The sequence below is a fragment of the Archocentrus centrarchus genome, chromosome 22 (genome assembly GCF_007364275.1).
Source record: "Archocentrus centrarchus isolate MPI-CPG fArcCen1 chromosome 22, fArcCen1, whole genome shotgun sequence".
Taxonomy (NCBI): domain Eukaryota; kingdom Metazoa; phylum Chordata; class Actinopteri; order Cichliformes; family Cichlidae; genus Archocentrus; species Archocentrus centrarchus.
Genome location: NC_044367.1, coordinates 6,825,299 through 6,851,310, shown reverse-complemented (window position 1 = coordinate 6,851,310; position 26,012 = coordinate 6,825,299). Strand labels below are relative to the sequence as shown.

Here is a 26,012-nt window from a genome sequence, read left to right as displayed (position 1 = left end):
CATGACAGATGTAAATAGAAAAACTTCAGCTAGTTTTTCAAAAGCAATTGCTCAATTTGGAAGACTTGACAGAATGAAAAAAAAAATCGAAAAAGAGGCTGTCCAGGGGGATTCCTCCAACATTACTGCCAACTTTTGAGGAATGTCAGTCTTTTCAAATCCAAACCACCTCCTCGCCTAGGAATTAAATCTAAGGCGGTAGACTGCAAGCCTGGCGATATCTGAATTTCTTCCCCTGGTGCAGTGTGTTCACTCATTTCCAGCTTTAGGTGTGTTGTTTTGACACCTATGCTAGCACACAGCACAGGCACTCTCAATGCACACGCACAGAAGCCTATTCTAAGGCATAAAGTAGTGAACTCGTGGAGCCAAGGCGTTTGATTGTTGTTGTTTTTTCCCAGTCATTAACATACTCAATAGTGTCAGCTCGCACATTATTAACACGGCAGTTACGATATTATCATAGACGATATATATCGCACACCCCTAGACCACAGTAACTTTATTCTGCCTTAAAGAAACCTGGTTAGAGCAGGATGAATATAATAGTTTAAATGAACCAACAGCCCCAAATCATACTGTCAGAATCATCGAAACACAGCCGAGGAGGAGGAGTCGCAGCAACCTTCCACTCCAGCTCATTAATAAACCAACGACCCAGACAGAATTTTAATTGAGTTGAAAGCCTGACTCTTAGCCTTGTCTGTCCTAATTGGAAAACTAAAGAAACAGTTTTATTTGTTGTTATCTTTTAACCACCTGGCCCTTATTTAGAGTTTCTATCTATTGGCTATTTGGCTTCTCTCAAAATGTAAATGAGCCCACCCACCTCTTTAATCACACTTTAGATCTTGTCCTGACATATGGCTGAACAGAAACTGAACATTTAACAGTATTCCCTGAAAACTCTCTCTTGTCTGATTATTTCTTAACAACATTTAAATTTACAATAATGAATTACACAGCAGTGGGGAATCATTTTAATTACAGTAGAAGTCTTTCTGAAAGCGCTGTAACTACGTTTAAGGACATGATTCCTCCACTGTTATCTTCAATGCCATGTGCCAACACAGTACAGAACAGCTACCTGAACTCTACTACCACTGCTGTTTTCTAAAAAAGTAGCATAACAAATAAAAAGCCATTCAGCTAAATATGGTTGGGTACAAGCAAAATATAAAGAAATGAGGGTGGGCTCAAGACTTTTGCACAATACTGCACATATAGTACCAGTCAAAAGTTTGGACACGTGTCCAAACTTTTGACTGGTACTATATGTTAAAAATGCCTTTTTTACTTTAATAAAAATTAGCATAATTACCATAAGCTGTATTATTTCATAAGTCAAGCAAGAAAAATGGTCAAAAAAGCAAAATATTTCTATTGTGCAAAAACAAAAATGAACTTTTCATCAGACTAATTAATTAAAGAAAAGCTCTTTAACTTACACATGCCATAAATTTGCTCTTCTTATCTGAGCGTGGCAGTGTTTTTGTTAATGGTCCTGCTCTGAGGTGCAGACTAGCTGATGAATGTCTGGATTAAAGAGCAATCTGTATCTTCCTGCTGATGGTATTAAAAGCTCCTCCTGACCTACATGTCTCTTCATCACATGTGTTGATGCTTTCTGTTGCTAATCGTGTAACTCGTGGCTTGAGCATGTATGTGCGAAGCAATGTATCAAACTGTTTTGGGCAGCTGTGGCTGAGGTGCCCTACAGTGAGCTGGCTCACAGTATCTCACAGGAACCATAAGAACGGAGGATTTTCTCTGCAGATATTTCATCTTCATTTTCATTGTTCCAGCCGCTATGTGGTAAAAACCCAGTAATCTCAGTAGAAGAAGCAGCATCCTCTGGGTGTTTTGGTATGATGATTTCCTTCTTGTAATGTTTCCTCCAAAATAACAAAAATAAGGAGAAAAGAATACCTGTATGCTGAGTGTTGTTGTATAAAAGCCATAATATCCTGGAGGATGTTTCTTACTGGGATTACAGGGATTTAAGTGGTACCTCAATGTATCGCAGCAGAGTGCTGCCTTTAAGGCACAGAGGCTTTTACACAAAGTTAACTGCAGCAAGAGGCCAGATGAATGATTTCCTTCACCACACCTTAACCTGCAGGCAGTGCAGCATCACTGTACAGGCTGCATTAGCAGGTTGTGGTAGCAGATTGTTTTGGCCTGTGTGTAACTGCATTGGCCATTTTTTAGAGTTTGACGTTGCTCTGTGTGAAGTGGATTAGTAACCATTAGCCCTTCTGCCTGTGGCAACTCTTCATAACCACACTCATTAAGACTGTGGAGCACAATTGGCCAGCTGCAGTCAGCTGATCAGGGAGCTTGCTGTGTTTCCATACACATTAGAAGCCCTGGGCTCTGCAGTAATTATAACAACCACAGGAAAACTGACCCCACTGTTTGGAAAATAGGAGAAACTGTAAATTCAGACTCCACAGAAGGAAACAAACTGCCTCTGCAGGGATTCAATGAAGATCTGCAGGGCTGCATATATTCAGAAAGTAAATAAATTCAGTGGGTAGTAAATGGCTGTACAGTGAAGTGGCCTTCAGGCTCTGATGACTGATATTATACTTTGTTACAGAGTTTAGTCTGTTAGTGTTTGAGATGCTTAAAGGGACAGTGAGCTGACTTCTTGGTGTGGCACTATGAGATCTTTAAGTAAAGCTAACACTGAGTTTTGTCCTGGTTTGGATCATGTGAACACAGGAGAAATCTGGTTCTGCATGTCCTCATATAGATAAACAGTGACATGTAAGTGCTCAATATCACTTACATGTACACAAAGTTTGCACAAAGATTATGCAGAATTGTGATTTTCTTGTAATGTGAACATGACTGTAAATGCTGCCCAGACTACATGTCGGGAAACAGGTGTACCGTAATCTGTTTACTAAACTGGATGAGCTTTTTCCATCTTAATTACCAAACTCCATTCAAATCACTGCTTACTTAATGTTAGCTTACATGTAGGTGAACACTGACAATGAATCATAATGCATCGTCTTTAATATACTTTACCTGGTTCTCTTCCTCTTCTGCCTGTCTCCCTTCCTCCTCTTCTCTCTTCTTCTTCCTCATCCCCTCACTTCTTGTCTTCCTCTTCATCTTTCTCCAAATGTTCAACCTATTTTCCCCCTCTACTTCTGCTCCTCTTCTCCTCATCCCTTTTAATGCTCTGTCACTCTTTGCTTCCTTCACCCCCCCCTCCTTTTCTAACGCCTCCTCCTCTTCCTTCGCCTCCTCCACCTCTTCTTCCACTCCTTTCTCCTCTCCTCTTCCTCAGACCTGGATGACCCAACAATAACAGTGCATCAGAGTGTCGGTGAAGCAAAGGAGCAGTTCTACTTTGAGCGGACGGTGTTCCTTCGCTGCGTAGCCAACTCCAACCCTCCTGTCCACTACACCTGGAGGAGAGGCAGGGAGGTGCTCTCGCAGGGCTCAGACACTGGGGTGGAGATCTATGAGCCATTCTTCACACAGGTGAGGAGACACGTTTTGATTTACTTTTGCATTTTGTGCCCTAAACTTTAGTTCATGGATTGCAGCCCTGACACTCTCCTGAAAAATTTTATTGATACAATTTTTCATTGTTCCCAAGACAGCGAAGCAGCCTCAAACAATGATGCTCCCTCCACCATACTCCACAGTGGGGATTAGGCTGTTTCCTTCACACAAAGCATTGTGCAGTTATCACAAAACTTCACAATATTGTCCCAGATGTTTCATGAAAGGTGATCTTCTACAAAGTTGAGAGACAATGCTTTCTAAACAGAAGCTGTTTCCTTGATATTGTCATCATGTTAACTTCATTCTTATTCAGGACATTTCGGGCTAGATTTTAGCTAGTCGAAGATGTTTTGCTGTTACCCTTTGGGATCTTGTTCACCTCTTTCAGGGTGCTGGGTTTTTTTGGATTTTTGCAGGGAACATGGCAAAAGCACTGAATTACCTTCATCTGAAGACAAATTGTTTTTATTGTCAAATGATTAACACCCAGGTCTTCAGAAATGCCTGTGTAGCTTTGTGCTTCTTAATAAGGTTCTGAGAAAGTTGTTGTGATTGAGACGTGGTTCACACAGTCAGCCTTTCACTGAGGACAAAGCATGATCAGTGGACTGGTTCTTATATAGTGCAGGTGACCTGCTCTTTATACAACACGCCTCATTTGCGCGAGCACTATTTTCTACACCTGAATGCTTTCTATCTAACATTCACACTCCAGTGAACACATCAGAGAGCAACTTGGGGTTCAGTCTCTTGCCCAAGGATACTTTGGCATGCAGACTGGAGCAGCCAGAAATTAAACCACCGACCTTCCGATTGGTAGATGACCTGCTCTACCTGCTGAGCTGAAGCCTACTTTAAGTTTAACACAGTATGATTTGAGGAATGCTTTATTGCTCAGCTCTCAGCTGTACCCAAATTACAGATGAACACTCGAGCACCGCACAGATGCAAACTTTACAATATTATTTTCCTGAACTGCATCTTCTACAACTTCAGTTTTGTTTTAATAATCTGCAGCAAGAAATGTGTTTAGAAAGAAATGAACTCAGCTATAAATACCTCTCCATATAAATTGGGACACTTTGCTGCTTGCAGTATTCAGTAATTTAACTGTGAGACTACAGCAAATAATTATTCTTAATTTTCTGTTTTCACCCTCTCCTGCTGATAGTCAGCCACAGAGTTTCATCACTAAAAGTCTTTAGTTCCAGTTTAAAACAGTATGATTCCTGTGAGGGAGGCTTCTTTGTTTGCTTGCATGTTTTTTTGGTTTTGGTTTTTGGTTTATTTGCGCAGCTCTCTTCTGTGGCCAAATATAGTTGAAAGTTTTTGTCCAATTTTAGCCTCACACAGACATCCAAACCACGGCTGATTTTTACAACCCCCTGCCCTGCTCATGAACAAAAATGTGTTTATTGGAATGATGGGGAAAAAAACTTTGTTTTACTTTTTTTATTATGATCTTGAACTGCAAACTCTCAGAACCTTCGCTCTCTAATGCTTTTTTTCTTCCATATATCTGTGAACTTTTTCTTATGTCTTCTGAGAATGTACTGAAAGCTTGTTTGCAAAAATATAAGAAAGAAAGAAAGAAAGAAAGAAAAGCTTCGCCAGATAAACCAGATTCTGATTCTAATTTTGAATGTAAATATTCTTTGTGAATCCTCCATTCGTGAGTTCAACAGTTGGGAAAGTCATAGTTTAAGCCTCATCCTCTGCCTCTTGAGGATTAAAAACCTCTGCAGATGGAGAGTCCAGATTTGCCTTTTTTCCCCCTTTGGCCGAGGTTTAGATTTAATTTGGAGCAAAGGGAAGCCAGCCAATCAGGCAGCTAGTTAGCGGGCCGTGTAATACCGCAGCAGAGATAACATTCACGCCAGATTTGAACGCTGTCGCCTGTAATGCCTTCAGCCCAGAGCTCATGAACTGGTTAACCCCTCCCCCCTTGCATCTCATGGGCTGTAATGAGGAGCTTATCTCCTCCTCCTCTTCCTCCACAGCCAAAAAATTGGCTGCCATCTTTGCGCAAACATCCCATTTAAATGTCATCTAATCTCATCTCATCTGTCCGTGAGGCGGAAGGCAGCGTGGAGGCTGCCAGAGGAGATAAGAGAGATTTGGCAGTAAGGTGGAGACAAGGGGAGGAAGAGAGGGAGGAAGAAGAAAAAAAAAGGAAAAAAATTAGGGAGGAAAGGAAGATGTGTTGTCATCCTTCAGTTTACTGTAATTATTATATTTTTTCCAGTTAAAAGTCAGGCTCAGAGATGTTTCCCATAATTTGTAAAGTTGAGTCCACAACTATCTGCAAGACAAATATCAAACAGAAAAAGAGATTTTGTTGATTGAGGGAGATTTATAGATAGTTATATAATTCCTTATAATTATAAGGAGTTATTTAATTTTTTAAAATTATAAGTAAAAGACCTGAACATAATTACCAGATTATTAGAGAAATGGTTTGTGATGATGGACATAATACTGTTTTACAACATTTATTTTATCTTTGCCATCATCTGAATACCCATTCCTCATTCCAAAAATATGGTACAGTTTCAGGTATAAGGTTATGTTATGCCTGTTTGTGTTTTAGGGCGAGACAAAGATTTTGAAGCTGAAGAATCTTCGTCCACAGGATTACGCTGACTACACCTGCATCTCCTCTGTCAGGAACGTCTGCGGCATCGAAGACAAGAGCGCCCACTTCACTCTGAGCAACAGAACAGGTCTACACACACACACACACACACACACACACTTCTTGTCCTAACCCTGAAAACAAGTCAGAATCTTAAAATTTAAAGTTTTATACATAGACTGTATATAAAAGAGGGACATAGTCACGGTGATGTGACTACTTTCCTTTTTGATAGTTAGGGCTGGATCAGGTGACCCTGAACCCACCCTTAGTTACACTGCAATAGGCCTAGGCTGCTGCACCGAGTGTTTCTTCTTCACTCACCTCTTTTCACTTTCTCTGTGTTTATACACCCCTCTGCATTTAATCACTAGTCATTACTAAACTCTCCCATAGTGTGTCTTTTGTCCTGTCTCCCTCTTCTTTCTTCTTTTCCCCTCACCCCTGGCTGGTCATGGCAGATGGCTGCTCCTCCATGAGCCTAGTTTGTTCCCATCTGTTAAATGGGAGTTTTTCCTTCCCACCTGTCGCCAAGTGCTTGCTCGTAGGGGGTTGTCTGATTGTTTGGGTTTTCTCTCTAATATAGTAGAGTTTAACCCTTTTTTTTTTTTTATCAATAGCATCTCTCACATTCATGTTTGTTGAAGCCTGAAGTGACCTTGTTTGGACAAGAGTATAGAATGCTAAGTTATTTGGGAGTGCTGGAAAGCTTGGTTGCACCCTTGGTGCATCACATAGGGGGGTAGAATTTCACTCATCAACCCTGGAACACAAAGTCCTTGAGCAGTTAACCATAGAGTTAGTCACCTTGTTGTCAATCACATGAGGCCATGTGACCCATAAGTTAATTTTAAGCCGCAATAAAGCATAATAAAAACTAAATGGACCTTACAGTTGTAAACAAATGAATTTTGTCTCCAGAGACCCAAATTGATTTTTGTACCAAGCTGTAAACATGTCGTTGAGACGTGAGTTGCTTTTGGGGCCAGTCTCAAGTTGTTAGCTTAATTTTTCTGTCATTTAGGTTGCCACGTGGTTGTGGGGGCTGGATTTTCTACTCAGAAGTATGAGAGTACTCACAGTGTAACAGATTAATTTTTACCCGCTCTGACAGCATTGCTTTTTTTGTGATTCGCGCGTGTGTGTGTGTGTGTGTGTGTGTGTGTGTGTGTGTGTGTGTGTGTGTGTGTGTGTGTGTGTGTTTAAATGTCTGCTTCTATCTGTCTGTGCAGTCACAAATCTTTTGTTGTTATATTTTTAAATCTACCTTTTTGCTTTCCTGCATTCTAATCTGTTTGTGTACCTGTGCGTGTAAAGTCACATGAATGTAAATTATAAATTATTTTCCTCTCATAGCTCAAACTGCAGCTCTCTGACCTGTACAGTAGATCCTGCCGCCCCACCCCGGGGGCTGATGGGATTTACACGATGTCAGCTTAACAGAGGTCGACTCAGCTATTTTTACCTCCCTCATTATTATTTCTGCATTTAGCTGCTTTTCTGCAGCTTCTCCTGTGCAGCTAGTGGAAGGAATGAGTTGTTTTGCAGCATTTCTTTCATAATACAAAGCTTTTATACTCCATTTCAGCAGCTGGGGGCTATATCACTATGGATTATTTAAGCATGATAAGATATTTAAAAGCTTTCAAAGAATAAAAAAAATATAAAAATGAGATCCACTTGCATATGAAATGACCAACCTAGGCTTGAACTGCTTGGACTCTCTTTTCATTTCTGGAAGACCTCGATTTTGCAGATGATCTAGCATTATTGTCCCATACTTACCAACATATGCAGGAGAAATCATCGCACCTCAGTGATTTTTGCTCAACAAATTGGCCGACTGTCAGCCAGAAGAATTCACCTTAAACACTATGAACCCATAAATGGCAAAGTTTTACAAACAACGGAGGAGTTTACCTGTCTGGAAACACAAGTGTTACAAGTGAGGAAGGAGCAGATAAAGATATAAAGAACAGACTCAATAAAGCTAAATATGCCTTCAATATGCTCAACAATGTCTGGAAGTCTCAGTAATACAATATTTAGACCAAACTGAAATTATTTTAGAGCTACATCCTTTCCACCCGGGCAGCACGGTGGCGCAGTGGTTAGCGCTGTTGCCTCACAGATAGAATACCATCTGGAAGGCCTGGGTTCGATTCCACCTTGGCCCAGGCCTCTCCCTCTCTCTGTGTGGAGTTTGCATGTTCTCCCCGTGCTTGCGTGGGTTTCCTCCGGGTACTCCGGTTTCCTCCCACATTCCAAAGACATGCACTTACTGGGGTTAGGTTAATTGGCTATTCTAAATTGCCCATAGGTGTGAATGTGAGTGTGCAAGGTTGTTCGTCTCTCTGTGTTGGCCCTGTGACAGGCTGGCGACCTGCTCAGGGTGTACCCTGCCTCTCGCCCTGTGACAGCTGGGATAGGCTCCAGCCCCCCCGCGACCCTGACCAGGATAAGCGGAAGCGAATGGATGGATGGATGGATGGATGGATCCTTTCCACCCTTCTATAGTCATCAGAATGCTGGAGAATGAGAGAAGATGACCCTAACAAACTATCAGTCTTCCACATGAAGAACTTAGGAAGAATCCTGAGAATATTTTGGCCAAATAAGATTTCAAATGAAGAACTGCTGAATACTGCGAACAGGAGAACATGGGGACGATAGTTGTGAGAAGGAGATGGAAGTAAGATAGTGTGTTTATTTGTCACATGCACAGTTATACACAGTACAATGCACAGTGAAATGTATTAAGTGGATAGGGCATGGCCTCAGAAGGGTTAAACAAAGCATTGCAATGGACACCAGAGGGAAAGAGAAAATGGTGTAGACCAAAGAACACATTGGTGAAGAACAGTGGAGGGAGAACTGAAAACATGGGAACATGTATGGGGTACCATCAACAGAATAGCCCCAAGCAGGCAGGAGTGGAGAGCCTATGTTGGTGCCCTACATGCCAGTTGGCATAACAGGCATTAAGTAAATAAGTATTTAAAAGATACTTTTATCCATGTGTCACATACAGTAGCAATGTATTATGTGAAAAGATCGGGGGAACTGAGTCACTGTTTCGAAAGACATTTTTGTAAAGGTGAAACAAATAAAACTGGCATATTTTTATATGCAGTATTTAAAGCAGAATTCAGGTTTACTTTGTCCACTAAGATGTGTTTTTTTTTTTTTACATGAGTGTGGCTCACTTTCTGGAAACTCAGCAACTAAATGCAATGGCTGATCACCCCACGGGCTATTACGAGGACGTCACAGGTCATTTCAGTTTATGATGCTTATTAGTCCACAGACAAAGAGCTAAAAGAAATGGGTGACAAGCCAGAGAAGAGAGACAAAGATACAGAAAGACAACGTGTACTTCAGGAAACTGTGGCATTCCAGCGCTCACTGCTCTGTTGCCAACTTTAGCTGCAAAGACTGGGACCTGCTGATGTATCTGAACGACAGGAAGCCCAGTTGTGGAACTTCAGCTATTGAATCTACAGCTCTGATTAATGTCTTGAAGATTGTTTTTCACTTCCCTGAAATAAACTGCAAAAAAGACTGACAGTAAGACATTACCAGGTGAAAGCCATTGTACGTGCCACATACTAAACAGAAGGCTATGCACAACCTTCCTATTGGAAACAAACATTTTCATAACAACAGCCAGCCATCAGACTGCAATAACTCACATCTGAGGACGTTTGCAAACTATGCAAAAATCTCCATAATTATTTTGCTCATTTCCTGTTTTATTCTGAAATCTCTTGTACTGATGCATTCAAGTAAAATTTTCTTCCAGTCTTTGGTTTTCTCACTACTCTTAGTGCCCTCCATCATAAAGCTTTCCTGCTTTTTCTCATTGTTCATTAGGATTGTCTGATGTCTATGTTGTAAGACTTTTACCCGTTTCTTCTTTCCTCTCCGGTTGTTTGCTTCACTGAGTCACCATCTGTTTGTGAGCTCTAGCTCTGAATGAAGATTTGGACATTGGGTTACAGCCTGCATCTGGGGGTTGTGGGTTTGGATCTGCTCATCTTTTAGTGCAACAGATAATGTAACATTACAGTTAAAATTGTTCACAAGTGGATACAAGTACCAAAATTGGCACATAAACTCATTTATGATTACTCTTCTGATAAAGCCCATTAGCAATTTCATACTGAAAATGGCTGCCAACTCTCATAAGAAAATGTAACACTTCATTTTTGAGACAAAATTAACAAGTCTTGACCAATTATTTATTTTAGTATCAAACCATACATGTTTAGCCATGTAAAAGTTGACTATACATAATGGTACTTTCAGCTGTTTTCCTTATTTCCCAAGTGGTTGACACAGCAGATGGATTCATACAGATGTTGGCACAGATGTTGTACCGGATGCCCTTCCTGATGCAACCTTACCATTAATCTGGGACAGGCACTAGGAGTACATTAGTTTGTGGTCACTCTTGCTACTTTCCCACCGCCGAGGTTCCGGAGCCGGAGCAAGATCCCGCGCCGATCCCAATGAACCGGCGAAAAGCTTAAGAACGGGCCCGCGTTCCCACCGCGTTTCTGTGAACTGCTCCTTTACGTATGAGCGTGGGCGGGTCCTCGTCTGGACACGGAAGCCGAAGGTCACAAATGTGGGAGAACATGCTCTCCTTTCTTGTGCTGCAAATACGTTTTAGGGTCCAAACCAAACTACTGCAGCATCTGTGTGCAGCACAGAGGTAAACACAGACAGCGATTAGAGCAAGACAACAAGTACGCACTTTGTGTCCTTTTATCTGTGATATGAACCGATACAAAGCAGCAAGTTCAGCCTTAGAGCCCAACCTAATTCACAGCCGTGAAAATCGCTTCACTTTTCTCCTGTAATACACATGTAATATGGTAGAAAACTTGATGTTGAGTCGGCAGAGTCACGCCCCTCTGCCGCTTTCGGCACGGGTTCCTGGTGCCAGACCAGCTAGTTTGCGGGGCCGGAATTGAACCCGTTTTTCGGCCGAGCACCAAGTGCTTCGGCGGTGGAAAACCCGCCTAATGGTTTAATTCACGGCTCCGGCTCCGGAACCCCGTTGGTGGGAAAGAGGCTTCTGTGAGCCATTCCCCCTTGCTCTGTCTATTCTCTATTACTGGCCTGTCCAATAAAGTTAAAAAAAAAGACTGTTTAGTGAATACACAACCACAATCAAGTCCAATTCCACAAGCATCACTTCACAAAGAATGCGCGCTTTGGCCCATCTGACTGTAATGACTCACATGATGACAGGATTGGTCAGTGATTCTCGGGACCACCTCCAAGATGACAACCCCACTAGGGGTTAGATTCCTGGGACTTCCCACCAATGGTTAAGTCTTACTTAACTTAAATCTTTTGGATGAGAGGAATGTATCTTTAAAAATTTTAATAATTAATTAAAAAAGACAGAACATTAAGGAGTAGCCAAACATTTGACACACTGAGCAGGAAAGTGCGAGAGGGACAGGTGAAGAACCCATGCTTTGTGACTCAGCTAAGAACTAAGAGCTAAGAACTAAGCTAATAGCTGTGCTAAGCTAGTGAATGCCTAAAGATACAATGATTAAATACTATGAATATAATTTACAGGTGATTCAGCAGAGTGTGCTTTTGATAGAGCAAGTGAAGTTTACACTATGAAATTAGTCACTATCTTAGGGTTTTGTAATTAAATAAGTTAATCTCAGCTGAGATTTGGTACTTCAAAGAAAGACCTTCAATTATTTAGCTGCTGCAGTACAATTGATATATAAGGGTTAAAGAAGTTGCATCAACACACAGGCACTCCTGGGACAGAGACACCCTCACAGACACAACAAGAAACTCCATTTACTGAGTTGAGTTTAAAATAAGGGAATCAAGAGAGGGATTCAAAGTTGCATGAGTCTCATGAAATGGTGATGGAACAAGTTTTCACCTACTATAGAGAGCTGTCAGTAGTTGATAAATCTGAATCTTTGGTCTTACCAACACAGGACTAGACAAACGTTTGAAGAACTGTTGCTCCAATTATCATATTGGATGATGATTCACTAAATTTGACCAACTGAAAATATCTGTTTATGTATGTGGCAAACTTAATGTGGATAAAGGACCATATCAATTGTGTGTGTTTATAAATTATGTAGACAATTTTGAAGTTCTTTAGGTATTTCTGCATTGTCTTACTATGTTTCTTCTTGCAATTGTAGTTTGGTTTTTCTTTGGTATTATAATTCTAACAGTTTTTGCGAAAAACCAAATAAAGAAGCTCTGAGGAGCTTTTTAAATTGTCAGTTTGATTTCCCCATTGTCAAAAACATACAAATCACAAGCAATAATTCTAAAATTCACTGTTGAGCTGTCAGAAAGTTTATTAATTATGTAATAAACAGAGTTTTGACATTTTCTCCCTTCTTAACTTCTCCCCCTTCCCCTTTTTCCTTCAGCTCCTCCATCTATCAGGCTCCTCCTGGACGACCCCCTGGTGGTGAACCATGGGGAGACAATCACTTTGGTATGCGTGGCATCAGGTGGAGACCCTCGTCCCAGTCTAAAATGGATGAGAGCCGAAGTCCAGGAACTTCCAAAGAGGAGTGTCGTCAAAGGGGGCACACTGACCATTCCTGCTGTTACCATTGATGATGGAGGTGTCTACAGCTGTCTGGGGTCCAACAACGTCGGAAATCCCGCCAAGAAATCCACCACCATACTGGTCAGAGGTAAGACACTTAGAGCCTGATAATATGACATGCAGGCCAGTATTAATATTTGCCAATATATCAGTATTGGCATTTATAACCACCGATAAATGAAAATCAAATCATGCTTTTAGTGTTGATGTCGCATAGTTTGTCCATCAGAGGGCACTCTGCAAATTTCCTGTTGGCAACAAAGTGCTTGGAACACCACAAACACGACAACCAGCTGATCTGCGCATAGCCAGTCAGAGCAACAAAAAAACAAAACAAGTCAGCCAGTCAGAGCATAAGTTGCAGAGGCCAGTGGCTTGACTCAATTGATAAATCCAACTGAGATGCTTTGACAGGACCTTAAAAGGGTGTTTATGCTCAAAAACCCTCAAGTGTGGCTGAATTAAAACAATTTTGCAAAAAAGAGTGGGCCAAAATTCCTCTACAGGGATGTGAACAACTCATTGAATGCAGAAGGATAACTTTACAGCCCCATCTTATAATAGAAAACCCTTCAGCAGACATCTTACTACTTTCTGCAAAACTATTTTTGCTCTAATTTGGAGGCCTTGCCCTAAACTTTTATCCAAATACTTTTAGTCACCCCTGGGTTGGTAAAGATAGAATTTATATTCCAGTAAAAATATGTTTTCAATATTAACAATCTTCATTAAATCAAAGCAATTTAAAGCATGCTGTAAGAGATTGATATTCTGTGATTATCTCTAACATTTCTACAAATACCTTTCAGTAACCTCATCCTAGAACAGACACAAAAAATTAAGCAAATTAGAGAAAGTACATACTGCAGTCTTGTACAAGAGTGTATACTACATAAGGAAGTTCTATTTCTATAGTCTTATGACAATAAGACAGATATAATACATACTTACAAGGTATTCACAGCATATTATTCTCATGTGTGTACAGGAATTATACTATATAATTCACCCATACTACATAAGCTGCTGCTATCAATGCATATATATATAACATCACTATAAACATTAGGCAACGATGTTGTTTACGTTTGAGCAATATTGCTGAGCAGTAGGTATGGCTTTAATATTGCCTAATCATGAGACATAGTCTGTACTATTTATGGCTATGAGTCATCCTTGACCAGCATGTTAGACAATGCTCAGCCAATCAGAAGTCACAGGCTAATCAATGAGGCTGCAGCCAAGAACTGATGTTACTATAAACAGACTGGCTCTTTATTTAGAAATTTGGCATTCCCCAGTTTCTCACTATCAGCTACTGCCAGCTGTTCGGTGACCGAGGTCAGTTGCTAGATATGGGAATCCCCCCTTTCTCCATTTCAGTCAATGATGGTCAAGTAGCCAGTCACACAGCACAATATGATCACATGATTAGGCTAAGCCAATCAGGCATGAGAAAGAGGCTGCATATCATTAGCAAATATAATCATAGCATTAGCAACCTGAAATCCTCCTTTGTTTGCTCTTCACTTCAGATAAATATAGCCAAAGTGTACAAAGGGTACTAAACATCCAGGAATATGAATATTGTGTTGCACATCTTTGAAAATTAAAGCACTGTAAGTCATGAACTGCTGAAGTTTTGTATTGATGAAGGTTGTCATTATTTTGTCACGTATTGTGAACGATTTATAAAACTTTCTTTCTTTGGCCTCAAAAACAATTGAAAGTGATAATTTTTTTTAGATATATGGAGTAATAAAAAGAGAGATCCAAAATCCCTTTTGTAAAACCTCTTTTTTATGTGGAACTTGGCTTCAAGGGTTGGATTTATGTTCTGAAAATGTATGCAAATATGCTGACATTTAATGACCCCATTTGCATATTTAAAAATAAAATTTTAATAAACTTGTAGTGAAACACACACAAACACACAGAACATTAGATTGTTGCAGAATGAACCATAATATTTCATCAAGTATTGCATGGGCTGGGATTGCCTTTTTGTACACCAAAGGTTCAATCCAAGCATCCTGGAAAACCTTTTACATTTCAGATGATGATTGGATCCATGGAAGAAAAGCATGTGTTTTATCCTATTTTCACTGTGGATCATCAAAGCTATTGTAGTGCCACTGTGCTACAATTCAGTCATGTTACTTCTAGCACAGTCTGACACTTTGCATATTGGGCCTCTGGGAATTTCATTGCAGTTCTGACGGTCGTCTACCTATTGAAACATGTTTTTTCTTTCCATTTCAGTGTGTGTGCTTCTAACAGGTGAGCTGTTACAGATATAAAGGAACATCACTGTCTTTACTGGTTGTTTAGAATGTACAAGCTGCTGCAGAGTAGACCTGACACCCCAACAAACACAGCATTTATTTGCTTCTATACAGAGAGATCTTAGGCTCTCTGATTTTTTCAGCCTTCTAGAATCCGATCCTCCATCTCCTCCTCCTCTCCTCCACTGTGTGTCATCCTGTCCTGCAGTGTCATGATGTATTGTTCTGAACATCATCAGCACGCTTCAAAGTTTTGATGACGCATCCTGCCCAGACACTGAGATGATGGGAAGAAAATCAACAGGGCAAGCTGAGCAAAAATACATGTTTGTTCTGGGTTCATCTGTTTGTTCAGGACCTTTTCTTTTTTCTATTTTTTTTTTTTAAATAAAAGCTTAAATAACAAAACTTTAATAATGTGCCTTATTTGAAACGGCCAATTAGTTGTATTGGACGCTATGAGCTGAGCCTTCAGGTTATCAGATCATGGAAGTATTTGACTCAGGAGGAGAATGTGGTGATTGTTCTGGTGATGATCGACGATCAGTTGGAGCAGATTGGTGATTACAGGATGGACAGAGTGGACTTTTCTTGAGTGTTGAGAAATCTTTGCATGTGAATTAGGTCCCATTCACAAAAGCATAGAGACCACCAGTAACTAGGGAAAAGTGAATATTCCCTAAGAGGCTACCAGTGGTTGCAGAAGGTTGCTGGCAGTTGATGTGAAATAGTGAGCTAAAACAGAGATTGTGCCACTTGGAAAAATAAAGTCAATCTAACATTTGATCAGTTACTCAGTTAATCCTGACTAATTTATGTAAACTCCCACTGTGTTACATAGCCTTAGAAACAGCCAACAATTTAACTGTGCATATGGCGGCATACACCATCAGTGTGCTGCATTACAGCATACAGCATTACACCTCTGGCAGCGACTTCATATCCTGAGTGATGGAAGCGCTTGAAGACCTTGGTGGATGTAAGCCAAATGTTAATGGATTGTTAAAATGACCCCACTCTACACCCCTACAAAGTTTTATGAGAATTGGGTGAAAACATTTTGAACTATTGTGTTTACAGACAGAATGCCACATACACACAAATGTAACAAATGTGACAGAAACATAACCTCCATGGTGGAGAGAAAAAGAAAAAAGAAAGAAGTGATGCTGTTACTGGAATTTCCTGCAGCACATACACAAAACCAAAAACAGTAAAGTTGTAGCTGGGCAGATGAGCTGAAACTCACTCTAGGGTGGAGACAATTTTGTGCTTCATTCTGAAAGTCTTAAATTTTATCGATTTCTTCAGACTCTTCCTTAACTGATCTGAGTTCAGCTGGAAATTTTTCCCATGGCCTAAAATTTATGGGATAAAAAAATACACCTTCTTAGGAAGCACCAGAGATGTTCGACTGTTCGTCCCATTTTAACTTTGAAAAAAAAAAATACCAGCCTCATCCTTTTTCTCCACTAATTACACTAACAATAAAAATGTAGTGTACAGCTCTGAGCTGTTGGGGCATGGACCTTGGCCCTCTGGAGCTTTCCTGAGGTATAGGACCATTGGTGGCAGATAAACTATATAGATAAAAGTATTGGGCCACCTATGCATTAAACCTACAGGAGCTGCTCAGCCATGGAAACCCATGCCATGAAGCTTCAGGCACACAGGTTTTGTACTGATATTAATGTTAGAATTGGGATGTAAAACAGGTAAAGAAGGAGGGGTCTGAGGTGAGGAGGAGCAGGTAAGGACATAAAGTTCCTCACTGTCAGGAAGGCCCCTGCTGGTCTCAGGTTTATGTCATTTCTTTGTAATATGGGCACTTTGTTGGTAAATTAAGATTAATATTCAGGTAGATTTCAGTCAATGTTTATTCAATAAATTATACCAGAAACTGTATTAAAATGCTTTGCTTTGATCCACAAAGTCCAAAACACCCAACTATTCAGTTCAAGATCATATTTGAACAAGAAAAGCAGCAAAATTCCTCAAATGTGATGATCTCTGCCTGGCTGATATATCTAATTGTGTACCCATCTCATCAGTCTGTGCTCCAGCTGATATCTGCCTCTTTATACAGCTTTACGGTGACCACTCACTTTTTTAAGGGCTCTGGTTCCAGAAGTGAATTTCCCATTCATTTTCTCTTCTGATGTTTCTGGAAATCCTCATATAAGCAGTCTTAGGCCTGATTTAGACTTCTGTGTCCGGTCTTTGTGAGGCATGCTTATGTAACTGGAAATTCCCTCTGAACCCTACGCGGTAATCACAGTCCTTGCAGGCTGTGTCAACCCGACGTGTAGTTACATTTTTTAAGAGGTGCACGTTAGGTTATGTCGTAGGTTACCACGTAGGGTTCAGGGGGGATTTCTTGTTACCCCGGAGACCCCTGAAAGACTCGACACAGAAGCATAATTAAACCTTGAAACAAACCAAGCTGCTACAAGATGAATATTCTCCCCGTGCCTGTGTGGGTTTTCTCTGGGTGGTCCGGTTTCCTCCCGCTGTCCAAAGACATGCAGTTAGTGGGGTTAGGTTAAGTGGTGATTCTAAATTGCCCATAGGTGTGAATGTGAGTGTGAATGGTTGTCTGTCTCTCTGTGTTAGCCCTGCAACAGCCTGGCAACCTGTACAGGGTGTACCCTGCCTCTCGTCCTATGACAGCGGGGATAGGCTCCAGCCCCCCACGACCCTAAAAAGGATAAGCAGAAGAGGATGGATAGATGGATGGGGGAAAAAAGGCAACAGTATGGACTGTATACATAATTACTCTTAATGGTGAAGGAATTACTCATCCCATAACATACTGCAAATCCCAGATTCCACAGTGAATGGCATCCAACTTCTTAAATTTAATCCTTTTCAGTATCATAGTGTTTACAGTATATGGATAATAGTAGTGTTGCATAATAATAGTGTTGTGTATATATTATGTGGCTGTTTCTGCCAGTTAACCATGAGTGTAAAGAACCAGTGGATAAGATATATCAGGTATGTTGGCTTAGTCATTAATTAATTTGAATTCCTGGTAGTTACATATGCATAGCTAATATTATGCTATTCCCATGTCAGTTAAGTCACAGCTGCAAGGGATTACTAGCTAGCCACATTAGCCACGTCAACCCGAGGGCGAAAAATGTGCATTTTACCAAAACACTCTCAGCAAGTTGCACCTCTCGGCTGGCATAGTTGCAACGCCATTGAGCAGTTATTTTAAGGCTAAATTACTTCACATGTAAACATGCTCACTGCATAAAAGAGCTGAACTGTAGTATACTGCCTTTTCAATTAAGAGCCATCTTTAGGTATGTAAAATTTACTGATTGTATATTGGCTTCTGCATCTTTTGTAATTCCAATCATCTCAAATGCAGTGCATTGTGTTAACAGGCTGTGAGTAGGATTTTAAAAGTATTTCTCTTCCTCTTTACAAGTTTCCACTGATGACTCTGGAGTTATCCACTCAAGTGTCCCTGAGGGGAAGACAAGTGTAGCCACTCTGCTGCTTTGATGATGTGGGTCATCCACAACCTCAGCTCCACCGAAGCTGAGTGCAAGTGTAAAAAACCCACTGTGCCTGCATGGAGGGTTAAGGCAGTGGAAGAGCTTTTTCCAGCACGAAAGTAGAAGCCTTTGACCTGTGCAGCAACTCCAAACCGCAAGTGGCTGTTAAATCAGACAGATGACAGCTGACAGAGGTTCATGAGAGGCAAAAAGATCTGGGTTTTGAATGATATATATTCCACTTTCCAGCCAGCATAATAAACCACAGAGTCTTTAAATGTTCTCGCATTGCCAACAAAGATATTGAAGACGCTTCTGTCTGAGAAGCCAGTTTCCATCCTTAGGACCTTCTCATCAAGAGTTGATACATAGTTGTGAAAAGTTTGGGTGTCAGAACTTTAACAGCAGATATATTTTCCTCCACGGACAAACTGCCCTTCATGAGCAGACTCTCCTCCACAGGCCATCTCTTTTCCACAGTCAAACTGCCCTCCACAGACATACTCTACCACAGGCACACTGTTCTCATGACCCCTCTCAAGCCCCTCTGTTAAATCACAACAGCACACGCTCAAACTGCCATTGGGTATTCTGACAACTTGTCTGTAAGAAGAAAATAGTAATTATTCATACTATGTTATATATGAAGGTTACACATGACAAAATAGCATAATAAAATTACTTAGTAAAGCACATTACAAGTCTAAAGCTTGTAGGAAGGTAAAGAGTCACTGACAGAGCTGTATGTAGAGAGAGCTATACGTTGTAATCTAAGACAAGACTTAATCCACATAAGGGTTAATTATTTATGGAAAAATCTTACAAAGGAAATCCTTATCTTAATAGCACAAAACATTAACCCATTATTGTTCATCTGCTGTAGGTAATTTTTTAGACCTGTCTGTTATTCTTTTGTCTTTCCCTTGTCCAGTTTCCTAACATTTTTTAAGGACACACTGCACACCATGTGCCAAATTTTTGGCTAGTCCAAAAATACTATTTTATGCCTGGCAAAATATTTTTGACAGTTTTCATAGATTTGAATAAAGAAACTGGAACAAATGGTGTGTTTTTGTGACAGGCTGCTATTAAAACCCTTTATGACCGTCTGGAGCGCCCATGCTACCATTTCCATATGTATTTTTAAATACCAGTAGAATTGCAATCAAATAAGAGCAATAATTCTTTTAGCATATAAAACCGGGGGAGTTACACTTACATATCATGCGTTGAACCTGTCCCAGAGCGCTGTTTCCTTCCACTAATGGCTTTGCAGAAATCACACAAAACAAACATTATAATCCAGGTAATTTATTGATCTGATTAGCTGCTCACAGCACTTCCTACGTTGGAATATTTGTCATCACGTTGTCGGCATGAACTGTAACGGTAGTTTTCATGTGAACCACTAAGGTACTTTAAACTGTACACCTTACATTACCCAAACAGCCAACATTAAAGTTGCTACAGCAGCTCTCCTGTGCAAAATAAAACCTCACTGCATTCTGGGATCACTCAAAAGAACTGACATTTTGGAAGCGCTCCAACCCAGTCTGCTGGCCATCATAGTTTGGCCCTTGTCAAAGTCATTCACACTCTTATGCTTCACCATTTTTTCTGCTTCCACACATAAACTTGAAGTGACTGTTTACTTGCTGCCTAATTTATCTCACCCCATGACAGGTGACATTTAAAAGGAGCTAATCAATTTTATTCACTTGGCAGTGGTTTTAATGTTATAGCTGATGTAATGCTGGCAGTGTTATATATTTGTCTGAAAAGGCTCATGTTTCATCTTGAGCATGTTCTATTCTTTTTTAAGCTGCTGCAGTACAGTACTACCAGAGTACTATAACACATTCTACTGTGTTCTGACAGCAATAGTGTGTTTTGTGTGTGTGTGTGTGTGTGTGTGTGTGTGTGTGTGTGTGTGTGTGTGTGTGTGTGTGTGTGTGTGTGTGTGTGTGTGTGTGTGTGTGTGTGTGTGGCTGGACCTTGGTCTGAGGCTTGTTGTGTCATGTGTAGTGATTTCTATGTGTGAGCGACTGCATCCACCTCTAGTTATGCAACAGACCTTTTACTGATGCAGTAAAACACACACAGCATTTTGTTCTGAGGCGTTCTTGCTTTAATCTTAATGAACAAGGACAATCAGCTGCTCGCCTCACAAACTGAAGCTATTTATATACACATACCCCCAGAACATGCACACTCATGCAGAGAGCTGGGATTTGAACCTCAACCTTCATCCACTGAAAACTGCAGCTCATACAGAGCAGAGGCAGCAGACTTACTGACTGTACATGAACAGAGTGAGGCTCAGCGGCAGTTATCAACACAAAGTCAGTGCATGTTTACTGTTGGTGTAAGATTTTCAGCACATTTACTGGGAGCACTTGGTTTAGATTTTGATGATAATTTCAGCCATTTGATACGTGGATAAATGCTCCATTGTTAGCGTACAATTACCACACTGCTGTTTTCATCATTTGTTTATTTATTGACAGACCCATTGGGTGTTTACAACAATACAGATCTGGTTCTCTTCGAGATCTTACAACCCTAATTACAAAATAATGACTCTGCATAAAATGTAAATAAAAACAATGACCTGCAAATCTCATGAAACATATTTTATTCACAATAGAACATAGAAAACGTATCAGCACAAACAGTGCTGTGAACAAGTATTTGCTCCCTTCACAATTTCTTAGTTTTTTGCATATTTGTTGCACAGATCATCAAACAAATTTAATATCAGACAAAGATGACCTGAATAAATACAAAATTCAATTTTTAAATGATGATTTAATTTTTCAAGGGGAAAAAGCTATCCAAACCTACCTGACCTATTGCCTCTTTTCCACTAGTACCTACTACTTATGAAAAAGGTACAAAAGCAAAACTACCATATTATGTATTGTCAGTTAAATGTGCCGTTTAACTGAGAAAGTTAAAGACAAAAATACAAAGGGATTATATATCCATGTAACTGGTATTATATATATATATATATATATATATATATATATATATATATATATATCCTCATCCTTGTTACATGCTGCTCTTTACATTCAGGATAATAAACAGTAAGTATCCTCCATATCCTCTGGTTTTAACACTCAATATAATCAGCTTCATGAAGAGTACATTATATGTAGATTTTCTCTGACAGCTTTATCTGAGGATGATGTGGAGTCCTTCTAACATTACACAAAGCAAAGGTCGCTATCACACTGTTCACCGGGTTTTGAAGATTTCCCTCTGAGGGAGCTGCTGGTGAAGATTATGAGTCCTGCTTGATCCCTGCAATAAGCTTGAGTGCGCCTGATATTTCTGACATGATTTCTGCCTCACTGGCTTAACAGAACATCTGGCAAAGGACACCTGTGATGAAAGAAAGGGAGGAAGTTTCTGGATTCCAGATCCAGCTATCCCTGATGATCTGTGGAGTACTCTCTTAGTGTGTAATGGATCTTTCGTTTTATATCATCCTCAGTCTTATATTAAAAACTTAAAAAGTGGAAATTTAATTTACAGATAATTCTGATATTTACAGTAACTCTGGGCCTCTGTGGAGTGATTAGAATTGCTAACTAGCTAACAACAAGCCTCTAATACAGTGCATGTGTTGGGTGGTGTATAGAACTATAGTGTTCCAAGATGTAGGCCTTTTTAAATATAGCGATATGGTTGTATTTACCTTAATTTAACAAGCCATCAGTGGCAGTAAAACCATCAGCAGAAGTTATCAAAACGGAAGAAGGTGGGCTACATAAAAAAGTGCAGGGGGTGTGTTTGTGGTCACATCCAGCGGGGGGCATGGGCAGAGGTTTCACTCCAACCCAAATCACTACTGCACAGACTCTGGCTCTAAAAATGCAAGGTGGCATCAGCGGGAAATTTTGGCTTCTATACAGTGAAGTAGAGCCACGTCGTCCATCTTTTATACAGTCATTGGTGTTGTCCATGAAGTTTATCTTAAAAACAAGGAGGGGAGAAAATATTCATTTTAATCAGCCTCTCTGGGCCTCTCTATCATCTTCATAGACAGTATAAAAATTCAATATAAAATACCATATAATTTACCCAACTGGAACTGTTATATTAGTTACACATAACAATAGACTCTGGGACGGATCCACCCTCATGTCAATTTTTTTGTTTTTGTTTTTTTAAAAGGTACAGTCAATCCTTTTGTGAGTTTATTTAATAGAAAAAACAGAAAAAGTAGTCCTAAATATATATTGATTAATGTGCAACTGCATCTTCCAACAAAGTGATGCATTCTTTTAAACTTAGAATTAATCCATTAAAAAATACATATGAGCGGGCCCTGGTATGTGGAAGCCACAATGTTGCCTTGCCATGTTGAAAACAGTGGCTGAGATGGGCATGGCCATTCCTCCTAATCGTGTTTTATGTATGTGGCTAGAGACAGGCCTCATACGTAATATGCCAGAGGTGGAGGAGAAGAGAACTCTTAGGTGTTTGCGTGCCATGGGGAAAATTTTAATTTGTGTCTGCACCTTCAGACTGAAGAAATGAAGGATCATACGTATGTTTTATCATCTGAGAAAGGGTCCACTTCACCAAAGAAGCAAAAATGAGAAGGAACGACACAACGCGATCGGCATCTGAATAAAATGTCATCCTCTTCCTCCTCACCTCAAGCCTCATCTTCTGAACTGAAGTCAGGGCTCTAACACACAAAAACGTGCATAAACATGTTTATTTATTCCCGATATTGTCAGTTACTTATTTTCAGCAGATTAGCAACCCTCCCATCTCCAGACAGCTAACAACAAGAAGGCAAAACATCATCAACAGCTACTTATAAGCTAACATCATGATAGCTAATGTTAAGCTTGAGTGTCCTAAAAATAACATTTTCAGTCTGATAAACTGATTTATATTCTGACATCATATGAGTTTATTCGTTAAGTGTCAAAGTTCAACAATGTTAGATCCACATCAAAGAAGCTTCACTATCGCTGGTTAACAGCAGCTAACAGGCTAAGCAGAAAAACCGCAGTGCTTGCTGACAGAAGAGTTCAAGATAGCCTCATCAGCTCAGTTTAGGTGTATAAGTTACCATGGTGATTTAGCCAGGTAAGAAGAGAGCCACTTTCATGACACTAAAAACTCTGAGTTTATGCTTGACATAGCTCGCTAAGCCATTAATCTTGCTTCGAAGTACACCCTCTGATCACCTAATTGAGGCTTTGTGTATAAATAGTCCTGTCTTCCCCTTTGCCTTTGTTGCAGTTTCTTTTAATCTCCCCTAGTGTGTTTCCCACTGTGCTCTCTTCAGCATGTTTGGATTTTGTTACATCTCATTTTGGACTTTGTTTTGAACTCGTTAGCTTACTAAATGGCTAAATGATGCCAAAGAATCAGCTTACTAAACGTCTCACCTTCTGTATTTCTAAGTCAGCCTCTGGCATATTCCATAGTTCTCTCTCTTCTGTACCTCATGACACTTGCTGTTTGTACTTTATGGTTTCTAGTGATAAGTTCAATTTTTTGGTACCTCAGTCACGCTTTGTCTCTTATTTGTAGTAGCAGTAAAGATGATCATCTTCCTTGTGTTTCTGTTTGTTCCACCCTCTGACCAGAGGAGTGGACAACAAAGCCACATTAATGGGTTTAGCAAGCTGTGTTGAGTCAGTTTTCTGTGTCACAAAAGTGGCTTTTGTTTTACCTGGCTAAATCACTATGGTAGCTTCTGCTGAATGCATAACATAATTGAGAGCATGTTCAGAATTTAAATTTAAAATCGCTGAAAGAACAATGTAGATTCTCCGCTGCACAAATATATTTTATATATGCAACTTTCCAACCGTGCCTCAGTGATGTCATTAATGAAGCTCAGCTTTAAATTTATCATGACTGCGCATCGCATTGTCACTGGAATTTGTGTGCGTTTATTTGGGGATGACGAAAATGTCCAAATGTTTTTATACTTGATTCTAAATCTTTTACACTGCTGGAATTGCAGTGACTAGACAGTAGAGACACAGCACACATTCAGTCAATTAAATGATTTTCACTTTGATTTGCCACCAAGCTAAAGTGATTTTCACATCACCTTCATTAGTTTAAGGTAGTGTTTCTCAAACTGTGGGGCACGCCCCACAGTTGGGGCGCAGGGTCATGACAAGAACAACCTGGGAGAAAAGTCATTCGGAAAAAATGTTGAACATCTGATTCATTTTTACAGTGGAACAAGGAAACATTAGCACAACATTAGCACAGCGACTAGCTAAACTCTCCACCGTCACTATCTGAAGTTTACATACAGATGTTGTCCCACTGCCTCACCCTCCCACCCCAGGCCTCGCTTCGACACTGGTTAATTTAATTTATGTTAATTTTGGTTTAAATATTATTTATTTTCTTTCAGAAGATGAACATGATAAATGTACTGTAACTGAATTTGAAATAAATAGCATGAGTATATATAATAAACTAAAATCTTGATTCCCCTTCAAGAATCGCCACGTTATTGTGGTGGAGGGGTTTGTGTATCCCAGTGATCTCAGGGGCTATGGCAATTGGCTATGGCTATGGGGCCAAGGCAAATTGGTCCTGGGTGAGGGGCCAGATGAGGAGCGATTCAGATGAACTATATAGAAGAAAGATCAAGGGAACAGTTTACCCTGCCTGTGATAGGGTTATCATGGCCCCACCCTGGAGCCAGGCCTGGGGAGGGTGCTCAAGGGAGAGCACCTCGTGGCCAGGTCTTAGCCTGTGGGGCCTGGCCAGGTGCAGCCTGAAGAGGAGACATGAGCCTGCCCTCCTGTAAATTTTTGAATGCAAAAGTGAAGAGTTTTCACTAGTTTCTAAATCCCAAGTTTAATGCTGTGGACCACAGAATATTTCTAAAAATAAGTGAGGTCAGCTGCTTGTACAGTCTGACAGGTTAGCAGTGTGAAGACAGGTAATGAATCCTGTCAGCAGGCAGTCAAATGAAAAGTGAAAGTAGGAGCAGCACATTGCTGTGGACAGTCCCAGGATTAAACTGAACAAATGGCTTCAGTGATAATTAAGCTCCATTTGGACGGATTAGTTTCTCTACAGCAGGAAGGGTGCTTGTAATAATCTAAAATATGAAGAGAAAAAACTGTGCTGTGGGTCTCATTGGCCTCATAGAAACTAATGAAGTTCTGATGTGGGAAGCAAGCCTACAACACAACCTACCATTGTGCCACCAAACAAATTATTGAATAGCCTGACTTATCATGTTTAAAATAAAAGAAAATTAGCTATTATTATAAACTTATTGTATTTTAGATTTATTCAAAATGACAGAACTAAACTTACCACAAAAAGTAAAGAAATTTGCATTTAGTTGATTATTTATTTGTTGTAACAATGCTTCTTGGCAATAAAATGTATACTGTTTGAAAGCCTGTTTATTTCCCTTT

At 40.1% G+C, this 26,012-nt stretch overlaps 1 protein-coding gene across 2 annotated transcripts in view; it reads left to right on the top strand.

Annotated features, from left to right (window-relative positions):
- mdga2a (MAM domain containing glycosylphosphatidylinositol anchor 2a) overlaps positions 1 to 26,012 on the top strand; it is a 153,893-nt gene that overhangs the window by 71,058 nt on the left and 56,823 nt on the right. For both annotated transcript variants that reach the window (XM_030719301.1, XM_030719302.1), the window contains exons 4-6: positions 3,305 to 3,501; positions 6,119 to 6,251; positions 12,601 to 12,873. In XM_030719301.1, coding sequence (XP_030575161.1) covers positions 3,305 to 3,501; positions 6,119 to 6,251; positions 12,601 to 12,873 — 603 coding nt within the window. The remainder of the gene's footprint in view (positions 1 to 3,304; positions 3,502 to 6,118; positions 6,252 to 12,600; positions 12,874 to 26,012) is intronic.